This window comes from Antechinus flavipes, chromosome X (assembly GCF_016432865.1).
Source record: "Antechinus flavipes isolate AdamAnt ecotype Samford, QLD, Australia chromosome X, AdamAnt_v2, whole genome shotgun sequence".
In the NCBI taxonomy this organism is placed as follows: Eukaryota; Metazoa; Chordata; class Mammalia; order Dasyuromorphia; family Dasyuridae; genus Antechinus; species Antechinus flavipes.
This window is the reverse complement of record NC_067404.1, coordinates 80,562,145-80,581,493: the sequence shown is the minus strand read 5'-3', so window position 1 is coordinate 80,581,493 and position 19,349 is coordinate 80,562,145. Positions and strand designations below refer to the sequence as shown.

At 50.0% G+C, this 19,349-nt stretch overlaps 1 protein-coding gene across 2 annotated transcripts in view; it reads right to left on the bottom strand.

Annotated features, from left to right (window-relative positions):
* Nucleotides 1-6,374: 6,374 nt before the first annotated feature.
* Nucleotides 6,375-19,349, bottom strand: part of LOC127542481 (speedy protein E4A-like) — a 37,174-nt gene continuing 24,199 nt past the window's right edge. For both annotated transcript variants that reach the window (XM_051968129.1, XM_051968128.1), the window contains exons 2-6: nucleotides 11,365-11,444; nucleotides 8,815-9,000; nucleotides 8,272-8,330; nucleotides 7,650-7,735; nucleotides 6,375-6,729 (exon numbers count right to left, since the gene is read on the bottom strand). In XM_051968129.1, coding sequence (XP_051824089.1) covers nucleotides 6,519-6,729; nucleotides 7,650-7,735; nucleotides 8,272-8,330; nucleotides 8,815-9,000; nucleotides 11,365-11,395 — 573 coding nt within the window. In that variant the 5' untranslated portion in view covers nucleotides 11,396-11,444 and the 3' untranslated portion in view covers nucleotides 6,375-6,518. The remainder of the gene's footprint in view (nucleotides 6,730-7,649; nucleotides 7,736-8,271; nucleotides 8,331-8,814; nucleotides 9,001-11,364; nucleotides 11,445-19,349) is intronic.

Sequence of the window (19,349 nt, the reverse complement as noted above, 5' to 3'; positions counted from 1 at the left end):
AGCCTCTTCACTGGGCCTCCACCAACCTCCTCACTGGGCCTCCACCATAGTCCTTGTTTTTATGCCTTTGCCCCAGCTTTCACCCAGGCCTGGAGAGCTCTCTCTGCTTGCTTCTTCCAATTCATTTCTCTGATTTCCTTCCAAATACAATACAAGTTTGACCTCCTGTAAGAGGCTTTCCCAGTCTCCCTCCCCCTCCCCCCACTGCCCCAACTGTTGGTGCCTTCCTCCGTGAATTCCCTTCCATTTACACTGTATATATCATCCAAAGTCATACAAAGTTGTTTACACCTCCTCTCCCCCTTTAGAAGGTAAGCTCCTACGTGGCTCTCTTCAACAATGAGATGATTCAGACCAGTTTCATCTGTTCAGTGATGAAGAGAGCCATTTACACCCAGAGAGAGAATTGTGGGAACAGAGGGTGGACCACAACATAGCATTCTCACTCTTTTTGTTGTTGTTTGCTTGTATTTTGTTTTCTTTCTCAGGTTATTTTTCCCTTCTTTCTAAATCTGATTTTTCTTGTGCAGTAAGATAAGTGTGTGTGTGTGTGTGTGTGTATTAGATTTAACATATTTTAACACATTTAACATGTATTAGACTACTTGCCATCTAGGGGAGGGGCTGGGGGGAAGGAGGAGATAATTTGGAACAGAAGTTTTTGCAAGGGTCAATGTTGGAAAATTACCCATGTGTATACTTTGTAAATAAAAGACTATAATAAAAATATATATAATAAAAAAAGAAAGTAAGCTCCTAGAGGACAGGGATGATAGCTTTAACTTCCTCTTTATTCCAACACTTAGCCCTGTGCCTGACTCATAATAACTGCAAAATAAATGCTTGAGAACCGACTGACTTCTCCCAAATGTATCCTGAGGAGAGGTCACTTTTCCTCTCTCCCAAGTGGAGGATCCATAGCTCCCAGCTGAAAACACCAGCTTCTCTGCTTCTCTGTTCTTTTCTTCTCCAGTATCTTTATCACACTTCTTTTTTTTCTTTCTTCTACTTTTATAGAGTAACATCACCGATGATTTAACACACTGATACTCCCACTGAACTCAGACTCATTTAGGGATATTGGGATTTCCTTTCAAACCTCCCCCCAATTTGTCCAAAGCCCATGATTTTATCAGTGTGGGGAACTCCTGGTGTGTAAACTCCTTCCGGCAATCCAGACCGGCAACTATCGTAAGTTCGGGTATTCTTGGATATCCTGATACATTGAAGGATTCAGTGGTTTGCCTAAGATCATACAGCTAGTAAGAGACAAAAGGACAGCTCCTTTTGTCTGTAAAGATGACCCAACTCGAACTATATTGCAGTTCTTTGGTCTTTTTCAGTCTTGTCTAACTTTTCATGGCCCCATTTAGGGTTTTCCTGGCAAAGCTACTCCTGTGGCTTGCCATGTCTTCCTCCAGCTCATCATTATAGAAGGAGGAAACTGAGGCAAACAGGGTTAAATGGACTTGTTCAGGGTTGCACAGTGAGGAAGTGTCTGAGGTCAGATTTGGACTCCCAGAGTAGTCTTCCTGTGCTCTAGCCACTGTGCCACCTAGCTACCTTTCATTTAAAATATGCTGTGTCTGAAAAATCTTTAATTCGCTTTTTTAAAAGTGCTATTTATATGTGTGGTACATATATAGGTATGTCTATGAATGTAAGATATTGTTATCACCATCACCATGATCACGACCATTGTTAACAGAGCAAATGCTAATAATTATTCAATTTGAAGTACACTGGATTAGAGCTAGAATGAAGTATTAATGCCAGGAGAGATTTGGTGCCCATTGGCTCATTCTTCCCCAGAATTCAGTGGGTCCCTTGTTTTCTCATGGGGTCCTAGCCATCTGGCCTCCTGCCTCCATCTTCCCCGCTGCTCCCACTAGGTGGGCTCTCTATTCCTTTGCCCTGCCTTTCCACAGCACTGTCCCAGGTCATCTCCCCCTTGTCCCTCCTGCCTTTGCCCAACAGCTATGCCGCCCCTTGGGAAAAATTCCCAGTTGCCCGTGTGCCCTCCGTAGAGACAACTAGTTAGACATCCATGTATTCACCTGTGGGGGGCCAGGCTGGACTCGGTGGTCTGGACCAACATACTCAATGGCTTCTGACATCTCTCCAACTGGCCACCTAGCCAGTCAGCCCGTCCGTGGGCCCTTTGGGCTCCATCTACCCTTAGCCACCACTGGCCCCCCACCTTCAAGTGCCACAGGAGTATACCACCTGAGGTGGGGAATCGCATGAATGAGGACTCTTTTTTCTTTACAATGCCTCTCTTGGCAAATAGGTCACCTCCTCCACCCCCTCCGCTGACCTCCTTCTGTGTCCTGGGCCTGGACTGAGGGGAAATCTCTTCCCTGGTGGATTTGGATGAGTTAAAAACAATATGGAGGTACGCAATGTCTAGATAAAGCTGAGTGGAAAGTATCACCTTTTCTAAATCAGAACAAGATTCAGGCTCCCTTCTTCTTAGGTTCCTATTTTCCCAGTGCCTCCCTAAGTTTGAGGCATACACACAAAAGCTAAAATGTTTCCTTCTGGAGAACTAAAAGCTCTCCCACTCCTTCCTCATCCCCTGCATCTGTCTGCTCCTTTTTGGAACTCTCCCTCCCTCCCCCCAAGGTCATACACCTCCCAGTCGTCTCTCTCATATTGTTCTCTTTCCCACTGTACTTTTAGCATATCTGTCCAGTTCCTCCACATCCTCTTCTCTCCACTGAAAAACCTTTCCCTGAGGATTTCTACTTGGTCCCTTTCCCTGTAAGGGTCAAAAGAATATGAAGACAAAATTCATGCACAGAGGGAGGGAAATTCACATTTAAGTTAAAATCTCAACTCCTAAAAGAACCTTTCGTGGTACTTCTTGATGTTAAATATCTCTTTTCTCTGCAATTTATCATATATATATATATATATATATATATATCTTTTTTTTTTGCTGAGGTAATTGGAGTTAAGTGACTTGCCTAGGTCACACGTAACTTGTTAAGTGTCTGAGATCACATTAGAACTCAGGTTCTCCTGACTTCAGGACTAGTGCTCTATCCACTGCACCACCTAGCTGCCCCTATCCTGTATATATCTTATGTGATCAAGATCATTTCTAAGTTTTCTCCCCTATTAGACAGCAAGCTCCACGAAGGCAGGGACAACATTTGCCTTTCTCTGTATCCCCTTCACTTGGTGCAGTGCCTGACTTCATCAAAACTAGATGATTCACCTTGCTGGGTAGGGACCATTTTTAAAGTTTCTTTCTTGTATCTGCAGCACAAAGTGCAATGCCGAGTTCAGAGCAGATACATGATGAGGGATGGAATGATGTGAGAGGAATCCCCAAGCAAGGGAGGGCTCAAATCGCTATCCCTCCTGTGGAGAGACATCAGTGGGCCGGCCTTCATTCAGATCTCTTTGGTAAATTTTTTTTTTTTTTACAAAATTTATGGTAATTAAACCAAGGTAAGACCTGGTCCCTCTCTGCTGGGGGCTCACAAAAGCCCCCAGGACAAGGACACAGAAGACACAAACGTCTCATAAGAGGGAGCCACAAGAAGCAAGAGACAATTGGCCATGAGCATTGGAGTGGGAGTGATGAGGGAGGCCATCAGCTGCAGCTCACGGACTGAGGAGGGCAAAGTTCCCAAGTGCCCGGCCCAGCTGGGCAGCATGTCTCAGCACGGCCGATCTGGGGAGGCAGTAAGGTCAGGAGAGGCTGTTAGGTTTAGCCAGCAATATGATAGAATTTTCACTCCTGACACCATCCCCCTTGTTTGTTTTTCCTTAACCAGCCCTTTTGGGAAGGTAATCCCAAGACCTGTTTTCTCCCCAGATTTCTCACCCTTGGGGCCCTGGCAAATTATGTGTGTGTTGATGTGGCTGATGACCACACATATCCCCTTTTCTGAAAGATCCTGTTGATTATTTCTTGCAAAGAGGGCTCACACTCAAATCCTGATTGGCTGGGTGGGGTCATGAGCCTGGAACTAGATTTCAAACAGATTTATGAAGACCAGGCGTATCGGAAAGACTATGAACTTGGGCAAATCCATTCTATCACTCCAAGTTTTCCCTGTCCAAAAGGAAATCACATAAATACTCAATATGGGTATAGAAATCTGTTACCCTGCAGGAGAACAGGAGAATAGGAAGTGGGAAGGAGGAAGGGGATAAAAAAGATCTATTAGAGGAAAAAATCAGTACCAAAACACTTGTGAGGAGGGATGGAGTGAAAGGAGAAAGAGAAAAAAGGGGGGGATAGTTAGCAAGAATAATTGTCAAAAGAATTTCAAAATGCCTTTCTCTGATAAGGCCTCATTTCTCAAACAGAGGGAACTGAGTCAAATTTATAAAAAACAAGGCCTATAAATTCACGTTTTACCCTTTGATCTTTGACCACTACTGGGTATGAATACCAAGAGATTAAAAAAAAAGCAAAATATATTCATAGCCAACTCTCTTCTGAGGGCAATTGGAAACAATATTGGAAACTGAGGGGATGCCCGTCAGTTGGGGAATGGCTCAATAAATTGTGGTATGTGTTTGTGATGGGATATTATTGTTCTATGGGAAATGATGTGCAGGATGCTCTCAGAAAAAATAACCTGGAAAGTCCTCCGTGAACCCAACAGAGTGAATTGTACCGTATACAAAGTAATAGCAATGGGAGCTAATGAGGAACAGATAATGTGTAAGTATTGTAATAGCAATGCTCTGGGATGACCAGCCCTGTGTGACTTGGGTATTCTCAGGAGCACAATCATCCACATCTCCTCTGAAGGACTTAGGATGAAAAATCTCAGCCATACCCGAGAAGGAACTGATTGTGTCTGAATACAGCTTGCAGCATTCTCTCTTTCAAAACTCAATTTGACTTGAGGGTTTTTCTTTTCATTGGGGTAGGAGACCTATGTTTTCTATCACAACTTGACTTTCATGGAAATGTTCTGCATAATGTCACACGTGGTTTCTTAATTGTAGGTGGGGATAAGGGAATCTAAAATTCCAAAATTTTAAAAACAAATGTAAAAAACATTTTTTGTTTTGAATGTAACTGAGGGAAAATATTAAATAAAGAAATTTGACTGAAGAATCAATAAACTTGGGGGCAGCTGAATGGCGCAGTGGATAAAGTGCCAGCCCTGCAGTCAAGAGGACCTGAGTTAAAATCCTACCCCGGACATTTAATACTTTCTAGCTGTGTGACTCCAGGCAAGTCACTTAACCCCAATTGCCTCTGCAAAAAAATAATAATAATAATAATAATAAATTTGTATAGACAGCAAAAAGAATGGGTGACGGAGACTGGAGTAAAAAACAAGGGGGGGGACAATGAAAAGAAGGTAGGGGAGGCATTAGGATAAGTGGGAAAAAAGAGAGGGCAGAGGAAGCCTGACCAAAGGAGGTGAAAGCTAAAGATAGAAGAAACAAAGAAGAGATGGAGAAGCTGGAGACTGGAGGCAGAAGGTGCAATAGAGCAGACTCAGTTTGCAAGAGGGTGGACGTGCTGCGTGAGCCCACTCCAGCCCGGGCATGTGATTTGTGTATAAATTTTGGGGGGCAGACATGCTATGTGACATAGAAGAGGCTGCTGGAAGGGACCTTGGGTCAGAGTCAAAGAGAGAAGCCCAGGGCGAGAGATGCAAGGCAAACTTTTTCAATGCCATGGAGACAGATGGAGAACCAGCAGCCTAAGAGAATGGTAAGAAGGCATTTCCCCAGTAGGATCACTTGTCCCGCTTTGTTAGGCTGTGATTTTTCTCTCCCATCCCGTTGAAAAGTTCTTCTTCCGTGTGGCTTTCCTCTAATCCCACAACTTTGTGTTTTGTCTCCTGGCCGCTTGTTATCCAAGCTGGTTTGTTTTGTTCAGAGTATTTGGTGATAGGATGGTAATTATTCCATCCCCTTCTGAGTGATTTGGGAGAGCAGCAGTACTGGTGACCCCTAAAACGATCATAATCTAGAGCACCAGCATTTGAAGTCAACGCTCTGTGGACAGGAGGGTCAGGGGGTATGCGATGATGGGATGAGACTTCCAAGATCAGAAGTCTCTGGCCAACTAAGGCCTGCTCATTCATACCTTACAGACCACCCAGTTATTAAATGTGCACATTAAATATGCACAAAACTTAGGCTTTTATCTCCGGTACGTATGTGAAGAGACCCAGAAAAGCAATTCTTTTCAAGTGGTGGATGTCAACAGTGATATCACATGGAGTTTTCTGGCAGTTGTGCCCTCGGTGCCCACCCCCCTCCTGAAATGGACCAACAGGAGGGGTGCGGGCACCCGAGACATAACTTTCTGCCCGGGAACCCGACATGACATCACTGTTGCTTGCCGCTGCTGTGTGTGGGTAGAAATGAGCTGCCACACCGTATTGGTTCAACAACTTTTATTAAGTGATAAAACACTTTTTACGGGCTGGCAATGTGTATTAGCCCTCAGACAACAGCAATACATGTAATATGAACATAGACTTTCTGACCAGCAGGGCAAACTACAGAAGCATGTTGGGAGCGCTTTAACCCAGGTCCTCCCCGCTGTTCTGAACGTTGACCTCGTTAGAGACGACCTGCTTCACCCAGGCTTTCCAGACGATGACCATAAGAATCTCAATCTGCATGGGCCATTTCTTCTTGGAGGATCTTTTGGGCCAGTTGCTTCCCAGAATGACAGACAGCATGTACCATTTGAAGGACTGGTCGACCTTGTCCAGCTGACAGGCAGAATAGCTGTCCGAGAGAAAGGAGAAACGCACAGTGAGAGGACGAAGGCCGGGCCCCACCCTCAAATCCAGCCCTCCCTTTCCCACTCTCAGCCTGGATCATGGAACCCAGGGCCCAGCTCCCAGCTGAGAAGCCCTGTATAATAGGAGAGGACTCCTTCCTGTCAGCCCTGAGGACTCCAAAGAGGGAAGAGGCACAGACTCTGGGCCCCAGGGGGTGTGGCAGGCCCAGAGAGAAGGAGGCAGCCTAGGATCTCCTTCCTCCACAATGTGCAGGCTAACTAAGGCTGGCTCTGAAAAGCTCAGACCTTACTAGTCTTGACTGCAAAGAGAACTCTGAAGGACCAGGCGGTGGTAGCCCAGCGGAAAGAGTCCTGGCTGGCCTTGGGATCAAAGGTCTGGAGTCAATTCTTGCCTTTGCTAAACACCCTGAGGGCCCATAATCAAATCACTGAACCTCCTAGCACCACAGAAAATCCTTTGTGGCCATGTAGAAATGTGGGGCTTTGGAGGGGGGCCGGGCAGAATATTGGGGGTGGGGAATGGGGTGGGTTGCCGATCCGCATGGGTGGAGGGAATTCCCAAACTGGAAGTACTCTACTCCCAAGAAATCAACGGACCATCCTGAAAATAAAAGGATGTAGTCTGGACAAACCAAGGTAGGCCCCAAAGGCCTGTGTGAGGTAAGGTCCACAGACAGCGGCTTGGACCACATCTCTACAGATGACTAAGTTCTGGGGCCACTGGAGATAAGAGATGCCACAGGCTGGAGTCTCCAAGAGAAAGTCAGTTGCTTTGACCCCCACCCATCTTGGACTACTGGAATCTTAAAACTGTCTTTTTGACTTGGAAGGATAAACACGATTCTTCCTCACCCGTCCTACCCCAAACAACCTTCCCCTCACCAAATCCATCGGAGGTACTCACAGGGCCATGCAGAAATGTACGCTGCTGTAAGGCTGGTCACGAAACCCCAGAAGGCCAAAATAGTCCACTACCAGAGACAAGAGAGTCTAACCAAAGCAGAGGGAAAGAGAGTCAGGAGCACAGAGGCAGGTTCTCATCCAGAGAAAGACGTTCACACAGAATGACAAGTGTCATGCAGAATGACAATTCCAGGGGCCAGAATGATCAAGGAGGTCTAACCAGGAGCACCAGCGGGGGGATTAGGGGAGGGTAACCCAGGAGCAATGCAGGAAGGACCAAGCCACCACAGTGAGGGACAAATGGATAAGGGTAGAATTGGCCACTCCCCGCTCTGCAGACACAGCCCTCCCTCCTGCCTGTCTGGGACCAATTTCTACTTGATGATTCCTCCTCGCCCCTTCGGGGGCCTCGTGCGGCCCAGCCTTCTCTCGGTCGCACCAGCTTGAGCAACATGGGGAACTGCGACTTGCCTTGAGACCTCCCTGCCTCAATCTGCACGCTCTAGCACTAACTCTCCCTGGAAAGAGGCAGGTCTGAAAGAGGCCTCTGAGCCAGCAAGGGGAGATCCCCTCCCCTGCTTTCCATTTTCTCACCCTGGTTCCACTCTGGGGACCGCACTCACCTTAGGGTTGGTCAAGTATTTCACATCGGTCTTTAAAAATTTCTTGATGATTGGATTTTCTGGGGAGGAAAAGGACACGTTTCATGTCACCAGTGCTGAGAGAGCTGGGCAGATCGAACCCTAGGCAGCCTCCTATCAACTCCACCCTATCCCACCTCAGAGTGGAGACAAACAGCTTTTGCAGGGAAATCAAGGGCCATGGAGGTCCCACCCTTTGATCCTCCTTGAAGAATCTTAAAAAGGAGCAGCCCAGTGAGGTCCCCAGAGTCATGTGGGTACTCCAAGGCCATTCCATCAATAGAAAGGAAGGAGCCGTCCCCCAGAAGGGCCACTGAATAATCAAGGAGACTCAGCAAGTGGGGGCAGCCCCAGGCACACCACTATCTCTTTCACCCCCTCAGCTGACTCAATCATCTCTATCACTGGGCACTCCTCCTCACTTCCATGGGATTATGGGTTAGTTCCTCAATCAATGGGACTCCATTCAACAAGCCTTGGAGGAAAACCCCCTCCCTGGAGTTTCCTGCTCCCCAAACTACTCACTCAGAAGCTGGTAGAGAACTACAAGGTCCCTGGAGTTGAAGGGAGCCACTCTTCTTCTCTTCATCTTAATTCCAGTATCCTTGACTTCAGTGACTGTCCATTCATATCTCCTCCTCTTCCGCTCCCGCTTCCCTGTTGTTTCGCTCCCATGACCATGACGATGCTCTTCAGCAGCCTCTCTGCTGTCTGGAGGGAGAAGGGGTATCAGAAAGCCCAGGGTAAGACTCCAAAGACAGACTCTTTCCCCTAATCTCTGCCTCCTCTACCAGACAGACACTGAGCGCCATGGAAGCCAAGCTCCAGGTGATACCAGCCTGCCCCCCTCCCAACAGCAGGGTCACAGATCAAGGACACTTCTGTCTCCCTGACTTCTCCTCTGCCGCCTGGAGGGATACCACTGCTCAAGATGCTCATTAACCAAACAAGAAACTAAGTCTTGATTTGGAGTGAGATTTCAGTGGTGGAAAGGCTCACGCTGACACCTAACCCGTCACTGCCAGGGACAGCTGGCTCCAGTACAGCCTTCCCCCATGTCCTTGGAGCGCTGCAGTGGGATATGTTGAAGCTGGCATTCATTCTGTCACTTGGATTGGGTTAATTTTGTTTTATTTGCGAGACAGCATCCAATGGACATGGGGGCCGGATATCTGGAAGCGGGTACGAGACAAGAACCAACAAAAGGCATCAACACAATTTGTTTGTCAGCATCCACAGCCTTAGTCTCTTTTCCTGGAAAAACGGGTCTTCTGGTCATTGGGACTTCCAAGGTCCCTCCAGATCTAGATCTAGGATACATGTTCTCTACAAATTCCTTGAATATGCTCTCTAAGGTCACTGGGTCTCAACTCCCTCCAAGACCAATCCTCTCCCTCAGTCTTTCCCAAACAGATTTGGGCCCATTTAATTCTATCCCCAACAGCTACTTTCACAAAGATCACCAACAACTGTCTTCGGAATCCTGAGGGGAAATAGATCTGAAGCCGGAAGAACCCACAAAAGTCACCCAGTCCCAAGTCATAATGTTCCAGCTAAGGAAACTGAGGCCTAAACAGGGGCAACGACTCGTCTGAAGGCCACACGGATGGTACTCATCAGAAGCGGGATTTGAACCTGAGTCCTCCAAATGCAGAGCCCTTATTGAATAGAACACCAAGAGACTGGATACGTCCTGTCCTTCCTTCCCATAGTCATCCAGGGGAATGGAAGCCAACTCACTGACACATGGAGAGAGCTGGAAGCTTCCAGATCACTAAGACACAATAACTTGAATTGGGGCAATCTAGCTAAGCGGTAGAGGATGGAGGACACAATCTAAACAGAAAGCCGGCTGTGGCAGCACAAAGCCTGGAGGCTGCCAGGGAGGACCACTTGATCTGAGGAGTACAGCAGATCAGGTGTTTAGACTAGTCTGACACAAATCTCAGCAATTCCGGGGACAGGAGGGCCACCAGGCTGCTAAGTCAGGAGTGAACCAGCACTGGGTGGAAAAAACCGAGCACGTTAACACCAATCGCTATTCACATCGGCCCGTAAGTAGCTGCAACGCTTCCAGCCTGGGTGAGATAGAGAAAGAAAGCCTCGTAAAAAAAACCAAACAAAAAACTGGAACCCAAAAGAACTAACACAGAACTGTAAGGAAGACCCACTCGTAAGGTCCACTGAGAAAGGATTATCCTCCAATCTATCGTATAGGAGACCTGGTGCCAAGAACAATGAGGGAAATAGAGACCGAGGCACTCGAGGCTGTGTGGGAGTCTGGGAGGAATATGGAACTCGGGGTAGCAGATCTTGAAAACCAACCGATAGCGAATCCACTAGCATACCACCAGGTGACAGTCACTGCAGGGGTTGGGGGGGGGAGACAACTGTCAAACGATGACAACATTCTTAACATGGAGGACAGAATTCACTGTGAGCAAAGGCCCCGGGGTTTTAATTTGATCAAGCTCCCTGAGGCTCAGTCTCACCTCACTTCCCTTCCATCTGCCCCTATCACTGGCAGTTCAGAGGAAACCAAAGCTCTCTCCAGATTGCTGCTAGGTCTGCCCAGAACTCAACAGGAATTCCAAATGCCCCAGGGTTTCACACCATCTCTTATGCTGTCACCTAGATCTTAAGGGTCTTTCAGTTCCTCTCCATGGGCCCAAACGACCTCTTCCTATCCCTTCCAATCCCATTTCCCCAAGACATCCACAAAAGTTCCATCCTTCTAAAGACCACACTCGTGTGCAATCAAAAGCAGCCCCATTTAACCTCAACTCAAGGGTTCGGACCATTCTTAACAAGAGTAGTGCAGGTACCATGTGCTCTCAGGTGCTTACCAACAGGAAGCCTTGTGGGGACCAGTCATGGATGGGACAATCATCTCCCCAAGTTCTTAGGGAAAAGGATCTGGGCCATTTCCCAAAACTCTCACCTTTACATACTCCTATTCTCTTGAGCTCCCTCTCCCCTTCCTTTCTCTCTCCCCCTCCACCCACAACTCACCACCAGGGGCTCTATTTTCACTCTCAAATCTCTCCCCAGTTAGGGGCCCTCTCACCCCTTTACCTTCACCTGAAGTCCTTGGACCAGCAGTCATCTCTCTGGTCCTGGTGAAGTGTCTGATGGAGAGAGCTGATTGATTTTCCCTGGGTGAGGGAATGAAATGAGGGTCACTCATCAACTTTCCTGAGACTGCTGAGATCCGTGACCACACCATTTAGGTGCTCATTGGGCTCAAATGACTAGTTGTTTTTCTTCTTCTAATTCCCCTCTCTTTATTCAACACCTCAAGCAACTGGAACAGCCAAGTGACTGTGCTCTGATGACCCGAAAGGCTCCAGAGTAGAAGACCTGAAGCTTCTGGGGACATCAGAGCTCTACCTGGGAAAGAGGGCCCCGGTTCAAATTGTACCACGGGGCTTCAAGGGCCAGCCTTCTCCTGAGTGGCAGAGGAAGACTCCCTTTGTATTCAAGTGCAGAGCGTGCTGACGAAGAGGAAGAGGAAGGGAAAAGAGAAGGAAGACAATCGGGAGGTCCTGGACCTCCCGTCCTGGGGTACCCACGCATGACACGGGAAGCCTCCCATTCTGAACATTCAGACACATGTGCTCTCCAGACACCACACTTCTACCAGTGTGGTCTGAGATCACATCAGAGAGTTTGGGCCGCCGTGTCATACCGTGGATACATCTTGAGCCTGTGACAGTCATAAGAAAACACTCAAGTCTTTAGGACACAACCTGCAAGAACACAGGTTCTCTCCCTCCTCAACTGAAATAGTTGATTTCTCTTTTTAAACCTCAGTACACCACGCAGTAACTCTGCAGTGTCACTGGTTTTCACCCAGTTGGGTTTGGGTCATCACCCAGGCCCATCAAGGTCTTTTTTGTGTTCGCATTCGGTCATCTAATTTCCTTTCCTGCTTTCCTGCCTTGACAGAAATGTCCAACAGAGCAGGGCTGAGGACGGAGCCCTGGAGCCAGAGACTCAGAGCTAGCAGTTAATATCTTGATCAAGACCAGTTACTCAAGCAGCTACCGAGCCAGCTAACTGAACTCTCTAGCAAACATCTCTCTAGCTTTTCTACAGGGCCCCACAAGAGCCCCTGTTGAATGTCTTGTTGGAATCCAGAAATGCTAGAGAGATAATCTAGATCACCCTGTTGGGGGAAAAAACAAGGAAAGGAAGTTAGTACGGCATGAAAACAACGGGGTTGAATTAGCTGACCTCTAGGACTTCTGGCAACTCGCGGTTCTAGGATTTCTGATTTATTTTTAGTGGAAACCAAATGGGTTGGCTCCTAGAAAGGAGACAGGGACTTCTAACCGCTCAGAACACACACTTAAGTTCTAGAATTTTGTAGAAGATGGAAAGGAACTAAGCCTTCAATTACATTTTCTCATCTGCGATTCTTTAACGGCTCTCTTAGACCGGTTCGGTGATCGGCCACGGTGGGACGCCGCTTACGGACACTGCCTGCGCCCTGAGCCACTGAACTGTCTCGTGCCGCCCCATCGGGCTGAGCAATCTACTCAAAGTTTTTAGCTCTTTGACTTCAGAGACTCAGGGCCAGTCAGTCTCCCTGACCTGGCATGCCACAGTTGGCAAGGTTTTGGACAGAGACGCTAAGGCGGGTCTCATGTGCCAGGGCTGAGGCCCAAAGTCACCTACCCCCAGAATGGGGTGGGTTACCATGGGACTGCCTGACATGCTTTTGGAGATGAAGCATTTCCTCAGCAGAAGCAGGTACAGAATGTTGGGTTCCTTGAATGAGACCAGGGAGAGTCATGCCTTTTCCCTCTGTCCCCTCCTCACTGTCAGAAAGAACTGCTTTAGTTTGTGCCCTGGCGTGATGACCGTGTCAGGTGCCAGTTACTTCTAGATCCTCAAGACGGCCAAGGAAATGACAAGTGACGGGTGAGCAGATACCACCCGATGGCCTGCATTGTACAGCCAAGGTCCCCCACGTCACCACGAAATAAACAAGATCTGAACTCCCAGATGTGACGGCACAGAAGATTTTCCTTCTGAAACTTTAGGTAACTGCTAATCAAAGTGGAGAACAGCTGGCTTATTGTAAAACAATCAGCAAGTACTCGGATATGCTGAATCCAGGTTCCAGTTTGCCTTCCATCGGATTTGGAGGTGCTTTAAAGTCTAATTCACATGAATAGCACCTAGAATGGACAGGTTTCCTCCCCTGTGGCCAGTAAAGAACTTCAGAGGACCTGGCCGGTCACCCTGGGGCCTTGAATCGTGTATTACAGACCAGACACTGCCACAGATGGCTTGGTCTTTTTCTGAAAGTCTCTGAAACATATTGATCACTTCCAATGAAGAGCAGCTTTGGCCTAAGGAAGCTTGATGATAATTCAGAACTGATAATAACGGTTATTATTACAGCATTCTGTAAGAAGGCCGCCTAAAAATGATTCCCGGCTGTTTATGTAAAGGTTATGGAACACCCACAGCGCAGCTTGGATTACTCCCTTATTTAAAAAGGGAGGGACGTTTGTTATTGTCTCAGGGTTCAAATCCTGGCAGTGGAACTCCAGTCCTGGGCTTTCTGGCTCTGCTACTTGTTTGCTTTTGTGCACTGGGTCTTCAAGCCTGACCCACTTGTTGCTCCCTCCACAGGAGGTCTCCTCTCCTGTCTTGGGACAAATGTCGGGGAACGAGGCTACAGGAACCTGGTTGTTAAAGGCCAGGCAGAGGTTTTGCTTTTCTGTAAAGAGCTTTTCAACATCATGTGATCAGAATTCTGCACTAACTTGAATGTTCATCTTAAAGCCTTGCGTGAAGAACTTTCCCAGAACCAGAGATGGGGCCTCCTGGCTAAGCACTGGGAGGTGGCACACATCACCAAGTACTTCCCAGATGCCAACCGGCCAGAGCTCTTCAGTAAGCACTAGGAATACAGATGCAAATGAGAGTGCCTGCCTTCAAGGCTCTCCCATTCTCTGGATCAGAACAGGGGTTCTTAAAAGTGGACAGAGAGTTCAGGGCCTGTGATCTTTATAATCTGTGAGAAAAGATGTCCAGGAGGAAGAGAATTCTAGACAGTATTTAAGAAAAGATAAGAAATATAAACTGTCTTTGGCCAAGAGGAGGTGGGTTCAAGTGAATTACCACAGCCAAAGGGGTCCTCAGATATCCTGGCTGGTTCCTGGTCACTGGGACAGCCAAAAAACCCCAAGGTGCTTCTGGAGCTGTCTCAAAGATACTTTAGGATAAAAATGTTGTCTGCCTGCAGACGACCAACAGTTCAGAGATGAACTAGATGCCCAAGTCCATCCTTGGCTCTACCATAATCCTTGTTGAATCCCACAGGCAGCCATTCTTCTGGATCTGGCCTTGCCACAGAAAGAGCTAAGCTATTTAGAGACTAGTCTGTTAAATGGATCTTTGGCCTATATGTATGTGTGCGTGTACATGTGTACGTGTGTCTACACAGATGTGTAGATATAAGTCCCATTAGGCTCAGTCAGGTAAGGAAGCGGAATCAAGGCCATGCTCAGCTCCCTACGTTCCCTTGGTTGTCCAGTATTTCCTGAAAACCGTGACTTCTCATAGTCTACACCATACTAGAAACTCCACCTGAAAGAAAGTTCATCCTTAACATCTGTGGTCCAATAGTATTCCCTGGGACTAAAGCAACAATGGTGCTCTTAACGCCATTTCTAAGCCAAGTTTAGAAAAGCAAGCAGGAGAAACGCTATCCTAGGAAGGGGAAGAGAGGAAGGGGTGTTCAGAGGTAGGAGAAAGAGCAGCACTGGCCAAACACCACTGAAAATCCCCGAAGTACACATCCTGGTACTGGCCCACAGTAAATGGAAGAGCCCAGGAAATGGGGGGTGGGGAGGAAGCACAGAAGCACAGGGTAAAGGGAGAAAGCAGGAAGAAGGAGAAAAGGGCAGAGGCCAGGGGAAAAGAGAAGGGGAGGAAAGATAGGGGAGAGGGAGGATCAGAAAGGGGAAGGGTAGAAGGGGAAGGAAAGGGGGAAGGGGAGGAGAGGGGTAAGAAGTGGAAGAGGAGGGGGAGAAACAAGGCGGGGGGGGGGGGGGGAAGAGCAAGAGAGGAGGGGAAGGAGGAGCTGGGTAAAGAAAAGAGAGGGAGGGGCAAGGAGTTGGGAGGGGGAGATGAAAGAGGGCAAAGAGGGAGAAGACAGGGAGGATCAAGGAAAGGGGGAGAAGTGGAAGGGGAGAGGAGGGGTTGACCTATGGGGGAGAGAAGGGCAGGGAGAGGGAGGAAGAGGAGTGAGAAAAGAAGGGCAAGAAGAAGGGAGGGAGAGGCACATAAGGGGAGAAGGGGAAGGAAAGGGGAGGAAGGAAGAAGAGGGATGAGGAAGGCAAAGAAAGAGGAAGGAAGAAGAGCAAACTTAAGTGGTAGAGGGGCAAGGGGGAAGGGAGAGAGGAAGGGCAGAGGGGAAGGGAGAGAGAGAAAGGGCAGAGGGGAAGGGGAGGAGACAAGAGGGGGGGAAGTGTGAAGAAAGCAGGAACCGGGAAGTTTGAGGGAAGGAGGACCGGGAAGGGGGGAAGCATGGGGAAGGGAGGAGGCAGAAGAGCAGGGAAGGGGAGGGGGAAGAACCTGGGGACGGGAACGGGAGAAAAACCTAGGTCCGGGAACGGGAGAAGAACACATGGAAGGGAGCGGGAGAAGAACATGGAGAAGGGAACAGGGAGGGGAAGAGTCAGGGAAGGGGGTAGAACATGGGAAAGGAACGGGGTAGAACGCGGGAAGGGGAACGGGGTAGAACGAGGGAAGAGAGCAAGGTAAGAACACAGGAAAGGAGAGGGGTAAGAATACGGGGAAGGGAGCAGGGAGGGAGAGGAGGAGCAGAGAAGGGGAAAAGGAGCGGGGAGGGGCAGCGGTGAAGGGGAGAGGCAAGGGGGAAGGGGAGGGGCAACAAGGAAGGGGAGGGGAAGAGGGGGAGGGAGCAGGGAGGAGAGGAGTAGTAGCAGGGAAGGGAGCGAGGTAAGAACACATGGTAGGGAGCGGGGCAAGAACACATGGTAGGGAGCGGGGCAAGAACACATGGTAGGGAGGGAGAAGAACACATGGCCGGGAGCGGGGAAGAACCCGCACAGGAGTTGGGAAAGAACACATGGTAGGGAACGGGGAAATGGCAGGGAGTGGAGAAGAACACATGGCAGGGAACACATGGCAGAGACCGGGGAAGAACACATGGCAGTAAGGAGGAGTAAGAACGAGTAAGAACACGGGGAAGGGACAGGGAAGAACCCAGGAAAGGGAGTGGGGGAAGAACAGTGGGGGTGGGCAGGGAGCAGAGGGTAGAACACGGGGAAGGGAGCCGGGAAGAACACATGGCAAGGAGCGGGGGAAGAACTCATAGTACGGAATGAGAAAAACACATGGCAGGGAGCGGAGAACAACACATGGCAGGGAGAGGGGAAGAGCACATGGCAGGAAGCGAGTAAGAACACAGGGAAGGGAGTGGGGAAGAACAGTGCGGGTGGGCAGGGAGCAGAGGGTAGAACACGGGGAAGGGAGTAGGGAAAGGAGGAAGAATAGTAGCAGGGAAGGGAGACGGGGGAAGAACACATTGCAGAGGGGGGGAAAGGGAGCAGGAGGGAGAACACTGGGAAGGGGAACGGGGAAGAATATGGGAAGGGGAGCGGGGATAGAACACGAGAAGGGGAACGGGGGTAGAACATGGGGAAGGGAGTAGGGGAAGAATATGGAAGGGGAGTAGGGGTAGAATGCGGAAAAAGGGAGCGGGGGTAGAACACGGGGCAGGGGAACAGGGGTAGAACACGGGAAAGGGAGCGGGGGAAGAATACGGGAAAGGGAGCGGGGGAAGAACACATAGTACGGAACGAGAAAAACACATGGCAGGGAGCGGAGAACAACACATGGCAGGGAACGGGAAAAACACATGGCAGGAAGCAAGTAAGAACATGGGGAAGGGGAGGGGGGGAAGAACAGTGCGGATGGGCAGGGATCAGAGGGTAGAACATGGGAAAGGGAGCGGGGAAGGGAGGCGCAGTAACAGGGAAGGGAGCAGGGGAAGAGCACATGGAAGGGAGTGGGGAAGAACAGTGGCCGGTGGGCAGGGAGTAGGGGATAGAATACGGAGAAGAGAGCAGGGAAGAACATGGGGAAGGGAGCAGGGAAAGGAGGAATAATAGTAACAGGAAAGGGAGAGAGGGGAAAAACACATCGCAGAAGGAAAGGGAGAGGGGGAACACGAGGAAGGGGAGCGGGGGAACACGAGGAAGGGGAGCGGGGAAGAATACGGTAAAGGGGAGCAGGGGAAGAATACGGGAAGGGGAGTGGAAGAAGAATACGGGAAGGGGAACGGGAGAAGAATACGGGAAGGGGAGCCGGGGTAGAACATGGGGAAGGGGAGCGGGGGAAGAACAAGGAAAAAGGGAACGGAGGTAGAACACGGGGAAGGGGAGTGGGGGTAGAACAAGGGGACGGGGAGCAGGGGAAGAATACAGAAAAGGGAGTGGGGGTAGAACTCGGGAAGGGGAGGGGGGTAGAACACGGGGCAGGGGAGCGGGGATAGGGTAGAACACGGTGCAGGGGAGTGGGGGTAGAACACGGAGAAGGGGAGCGGAGGTAGAACACGGGGAAGGGGAGCGGGAGATAGAATACGGGAAGGGGAGCGGGAGTAGAACACGGGCGCGGGATAGAACACGGGGAAGGGGAGCAGCGAAGAATACGGAAAAAGGGAGCGGGGTAGAACACGGGGCAGGGAGGAGGGATAGAATACAGGAAAGGGAACAGGGGTAGAATATGGAAAAAGGGAGCGGGGTAGAATACCGGAAGGGGAGCGGGAGTAGACTATGGAAAAAGGGAGCGGGGTAGAACACGGAGCAGGGGAGTCGGGGTAGAACACGGAGAAGGGGAGCGGAGGTAGAAGATGGGAAGGGGAGCGGGGGATAGAATACGGGAAGGGGAGCGGGAGGAGAACACGGGCGCGGGATAGAACACGGGAAGGGGAGCAGCGAAGAATACGGAAAAAGGGAGCAGGGGTAGAACATGGGGCAGGGGAGGGGGGATAGAATAGGGAAGGGGAGCGGGGAAGGATACGGGAAGGGGAGTGGGGAAAGAATACAGGAGAGGGAACGGGGATAGAATATGAAAAAAGGGAGCGGGGTAGAACATGGAAAAAGGGAGCGGGGTAGAATACGGGAAGGGGAGCGGAGAGTAGACTATGGAAAAAGGGAGCGGGGGTAGAACACGGAGCAGGGGAGTGAGGGTAGAACACGGAGAAGGGGAGTGAGGGTAGAACACGGGGAAGGGGAGTGGGGGTAGAACTCGGGGCAGGGGAGCGAGGGTAGAACACGGGAAGGGGAACGGAGGATAGAATACGGGAAGGGGAGTGGGGGTAGAACACGGGAAGGGGAGCAGGGGTAGAACTCGGGGCAGGGGAGCGAGGGTAGAACACGGGAAGGGGAACGGAGGATAGAATACGGGAAGGGGAGCGGGAGAAGAACACGGAAAGGGGAGCGGGGTAAGAATACGGGAAGGGGAGCAGGGGTAGAATACGGGCAAGGGAGCGAGAGTAGAACACGGGGAAGGGGAGCCGGGGTAGAACACGGGGAAGGGGAGCGGAGGTAGAACACGGGGAAGGGGAGCGGAGGTAGAACACGGGGAAGGGGAGCGGGGGTAGAACACGGGGAAGGGGAGCGGGGGTAGAACACGGGGAAGGGGAGCGGGGGTAGAACACGGGGAAGGGGAGCGGGGGTAGAACACGGGGAAGGGGAGCGGGGGTAGAACACGGGGAAGGGGAGCGGGGGTAGAACACGGGGAAGGGGAGAGGGGATAGAATACCGGGAAGGGGAGCGGGGGTAGAATCCTGGGAAGGGGAATGGGGGAAGAACCTGGGGAAGGGAGGGGGGGAAGAATATGGGAAAGGGGCAGAACACTGGACAGGGAGCTGGGGAATAGCACATGGCAGGGAGCAGGAAAGAGCACATGGCAGGAAATGGGAAAAAACATATGGCTGGGAGAGGGAAAGAGCACATGGCGGGGAGCGGGGAAGAGCACATGGCGGGGAGCTGGGGAAGAGCACATGGCGG